General features: G+C 46.8%; 1 protein-coding gene across 1 annotated transcript; it reads right to left on the minus strand.

Annotated features, from left to right (window-relative positions):
* Nucleotides 1-1,222: 1,222 nt before the first annotated feature.
* LOC144774689 (methylated-DNA--protein-cysteine methyltransferase-like) lies at nucleotides 1,223-2,381 on the minus strand. Its single transcript, XM_078659198.1, has one exon. The coding sequence runs from the start codon at nucleotides 2,226-2,228 to the stop codon at nucleotides 1,614-1,616; it is 615 nt and encodes a 204-aa protein (XP_078515324.1). The 5' UTR covers nucleotides 2,229-2,381; the 3' UTR covers nucleotides 1,223-1,613.
* Between the last annotated feature and the right edge of the window lie 1,892 nt (nucleotides 2,382-4,273).

Below are 4,273 nucleotides of genomic sequence, written 5' to 3' on the forward strand. Positions count from 1 at the left end.
GAACCCCAGTGTATAGGTATTTAACCAGTGTGATTAGTCGAACGTGTTGCTCTGGGGTTGTGGAAATGGGTAAGACAGCCTGAAAATAGATTGGAAGCAAAGTGGGGGTATGAATTAAGTACACAAAATGAAGCAGAAGGGAACCTCTGCGTTAAGATACCACTGTTCTACCCAACGGGTAACACAAACTTTTTTTTTTATAAAGTAAGCAATACTTTGACTTGTGGATCTAGTAGTTCTCCCAATAAACATATGAGCCCAAGTCACAGCAGGGAAGTGCTCTTATTCTAAAGCCAGAACTGGGTGAAGATGCCATACATTCCAGAGTTACGCTTGGCATCAATGTACTGTGAACAGAGCAATAAGAGATCAGGATGTGAGACTGTAGGACGAAGAGTAGCAGGTCACTGTAAGAAATAGTTTCGTACAAAGAATGTGGTGGTAATGTTAGCGGCACACACTTGTCCCAGACCTATTTCACAATATATGATGTAAAATTGTTAAGCCAGAAACTGTGGCTGACTTAGGACTGCCCCTTTAATGGTAACTGGCAAGAGGGGCGCCGCCATAAGCATCACATCGTGCTTCCAATGCGTAATAGCCACCGTGGTTCTGTTTCCCTGTATAGATAGGAATCAAAGATGGCTGCAGACTGACATGCCCGGGCAGCAAGAGTCTCTGGGCAGGGAGCCAGCTCTTGCCTCTATACCACAAGGTTTTCCAAAAAGTAAGCAATGACCCAGAAACCTCCCCAGAATGTATAGTTTCCCTGCCTGATAAAATGCAATCTCCCTAGAACGACAGCACAATCCTTAAATTCCCATAGAATGTGTACGACTCTACAAATGGACTTGAATGGAAGTGCCCCACCCCAAAAAGTGATAGTTTATAGAAGAAGTTAAATATTCTGATGCTGTATAAAATGTGTCCCAGTTATCACCACCACCACACCCTATCTCCGTATGTTCGGCAAGTGACTCAAAATCTCACTAAAAGTAATTTCTAAAAAGCCCCCAAACAATACAGACCCCCCCCCCCCCCCCCCCCCCCCTGAGAGGAATGCAAAGTGCCCTATCTTCCCGTCCCCTGAACGGACAATTACGCAAATCTCACCAGAAACAGAAAAACACTCTAGCATAGAGACCAGCAGCACTCAAATGGGGTGGAATGAAGACAAGGTGTTGTAGGTAAATATTGTTTTTATTATTATTAACTAACAAAGCTCGATCGAAGCTACAACAGAAAACAGAAGGGCTGCCATCCTGTCTCGGCAGAACCACGATGGGATTTGACTACCACACAAAACACAAATAAAACAGTGTGGCCGTCATGTATCTATCCCATTAACACAATATGTTTCTTTGTGTCCACAACGGCTTCACTAGTATGACTCACCTTGGCATAACAAATGCCCGCATTCACATACCATCACATTTGTCATTATTTAAAACGTGAACAAAAGCAAAAGGCAACAGGAGCTATAAGAAAATAGAAGGTGCTATATTGTGCGCATCAAGTTCTACAGTTTTTGCAGCAGTCGCTGGGATCTGTTCTCCCACTGCGAGGGCACAGTGATGGTGTCTCACTCTCTTCTTGTGTTGCTACGTTTTGTATCAAGCCCGCTGCATGCCTGGCACTTTGTTGCTTGGCACCTCTGCCCGCAGGAGCCTCTCGCGGCCGAGCAGCCACTCCTTGAGGTGGTTTCCCTTTCCGCCCATATAGGCGCCGGGCGCCCCGTTGCTGCAGACCACGCGGTGGCAGGGGATCAGGAGCGGGGCGGGGTTGCTCCGCATGGCGCCCCCTACCGCCCGGGCGGCCTTCTCGTTGCCCGCCAGGCCAGCCAGCTGCTTGTAGGAGACCGAGTCGCCGAACCTCACCTGGCTGGAGAGGGCCAGCAGCACTTGGCGGGTGAAGGAGTCCTTCTCGAAGACCGGGTGATGGAAGGGGGGCAGCGGGAGCTCGCCAACCTTCCCGGGCTCTGAGAAGTAGGCCACCAGCCAGGCCACGCACAGCTTGAGGGGCTCGGGCACCTCACCGGGCGCAGCCTGGAGCTGGCACTCCAAGGGGCTGGCATCCCTCACCGGCGGTGGCGCGCGGTCGGCCCGCAGCTTCACCTCGTGCACCCCGGCGGCGCACCCCGACACCTGGATCAGGCCCAGCGGGCTCCGGAGCGCCACGCGCGCCTCCTGGCAGGCAGCCAGGCTTTTTGGCGGGAACTTCGTAGCCATCGCTAGCAGCGAAGAAAGACGAGTGGCGCGGTGTAATAAGATGATCTGTAGCCGAGTGGTATTGATTGAAGATGGTATCACCGGACACGGACCGGGGCGGTGCTGCGGGCTCTGGGGTCTTGGAGCTGCAGCGTCTCTGGGAGGGATGTGTTCTCACCGCGAAGTTCAACAGCAACTGGTGCTTTCTACCGAGCTCTGTGAAGGATAAAACCATGAGTCACAAAGTGGTTAAAAAAAAACACACACGAGCCAGCCCACATAACCCATTGGAGCAAGCGGCAAAACTTATCCCGCCCCAATTCACAGGCATTTGATCTAGAAGGGCAGGTAAATGAAACCAGGGGTATGGGGAGGTGGCGGTGTGAACGAGAGTTTTATGGCGTATTCTGTAGCCTCCATCCGTACACGGCAGAACAGGGTCAACTGGGGACACAGTTACTCGGCTATTCATAACGAGGCAGAGAGGAGCAGGGTTGGAATGCAAAGTTGTTTACAACGAGAACCAGGGGCGTAGCGAACTCCTCACTTAAGCGGGGGCTGTCAGTGGGAATATGAAAGGTTAGTCATTTGTGGGGCTCTTCCGTCTGCAGACAAAATGCTAAAACAATAATAATTGCAGAATACCATCACAGGTGGGTGTGGGTCACAGGAGGAAATCAGGAGCTAAGGAAATAGAAACTGAAATAATGGAATGATGAAAATAGGGGGGGGGGGGGTGCCAGAGAGCAGTGGACACATAGAAAACGTGTGCAAGAGGAGAAAGACGAGGTACAGAAATAGAAGGATGAGAGACAAGAAATGGATTGAACGAAAAGTAGAAAGGAGATGTGAAAGAAAATCAAAGAAAAAGTTGGATGGAAGTGTGAAAAAAAGTAGATGAATGGAAGGGTGAAAGGATGGAGTGAAAGGGAGAAAAGCTGAATAGAAAGAAGGGCAAATGAATGGATGGAAAATTGAAAGGATGAATGGATGGAAGGAAAAACATTGGACAGAAAAATGAAAGGGTGAAACAATGACTGGTAGGAGGGATGAGTGGATGTAAATGTGAAGTGGCTAGATGGATGAATAGATTTGAGTGAAAGGATGGATGCAATAGTGAAGACATTTACAGATGAATATCTAAAAGGGTGAAAGGATTTATGAACAGATGGATGAAAGGGTGAAGGGAAGTCTCCTACGTTGGGCCAGGTTCGCTCACATTGCCTTCTCAATGTCGTTTTGAGGTATGGTTCAAGTGGGGGATATTTTCGCTTTCTGGCTACTCCCTTGATGGGAACCCATAAATTGGGGGTCAAAGCGTGGCAACAAAAAGGGGATGGAATAACAAGGAGCGGAGACATGAAGCAGAGCCTGACCATCAACGTATACATGTGTTAATACATGTCTACAGTCTTATTGGTACTGTACTAAGTTTTAAATCCTGATTTTGTGCTTCTCCAATTATGCGCTCTTGACATATAATACCTACCAGAAAAGACGATGTGTAACTCCTACACTTTGAAGCCCTCGCTGTTTTATGTAACATCCTGTACATGGATGTACACACTTGTAAGACTTATTGTCAATGTGTAGTATGTGCATGTGATGTAAAACACTGATACACTGGGAGGAGTAGCACTATGAAAGAATGAAATAAAAACAAAAATAGTAAGTGCTATTTAAACTGTTGATCAGTTAAAAACAGCAGAGAAATGAGGGTCTCTTGTAAGACTCAGCAGACCACAATCCTGATATGGCACCTATCCTTTGACAGTATTAAGAGAAACATTTTTTAAAAAAAAGACTGTTTGTGGTCTATATATGGTTTTAATGGTGGTGTGCATTCACCGTAAGTGGATAAGTCCTATTTTTTTGTCAATTTATTTGTTCAATGATTTAGATCTCACCCGAGATCAACAATACGTACAGACATAAATATTTACTTAAAATACTCGTTAGAAACATAACAAAGCTCCACATTATATTCTACTAATACATGGGTAAAAAACTTTAAAAAATATGTACAAATTGTAACAGACAAATTCATCAGGGTATTGTCGGAGCAA

Source organism: Lissotriton helveticus, chromosome 1_1, assembly GCF_964261635.1.
Source record: "Lissotriton helveticus chromosome 1_1, aLisHel1.1, whole genome shotgun sequence".
NCBI classification, from domain to species: domain Eukaryota; kingdom Metazoa; phylum Chordata; class Amphibia; order Caudata; family Salamandridae; genus Lissotriton; species Lissotriton helveticus.

What these genes read in the sequence shown, in the direction of transcription:
- LOC144774689 (XM_078659198.1), bottom strand. Translation starts at nt 2,228, where the DNA reads ATGGCTACGAAGTTCCCGCCAAAAAGCCTGGCTGCCTGCCAGGAGGCG.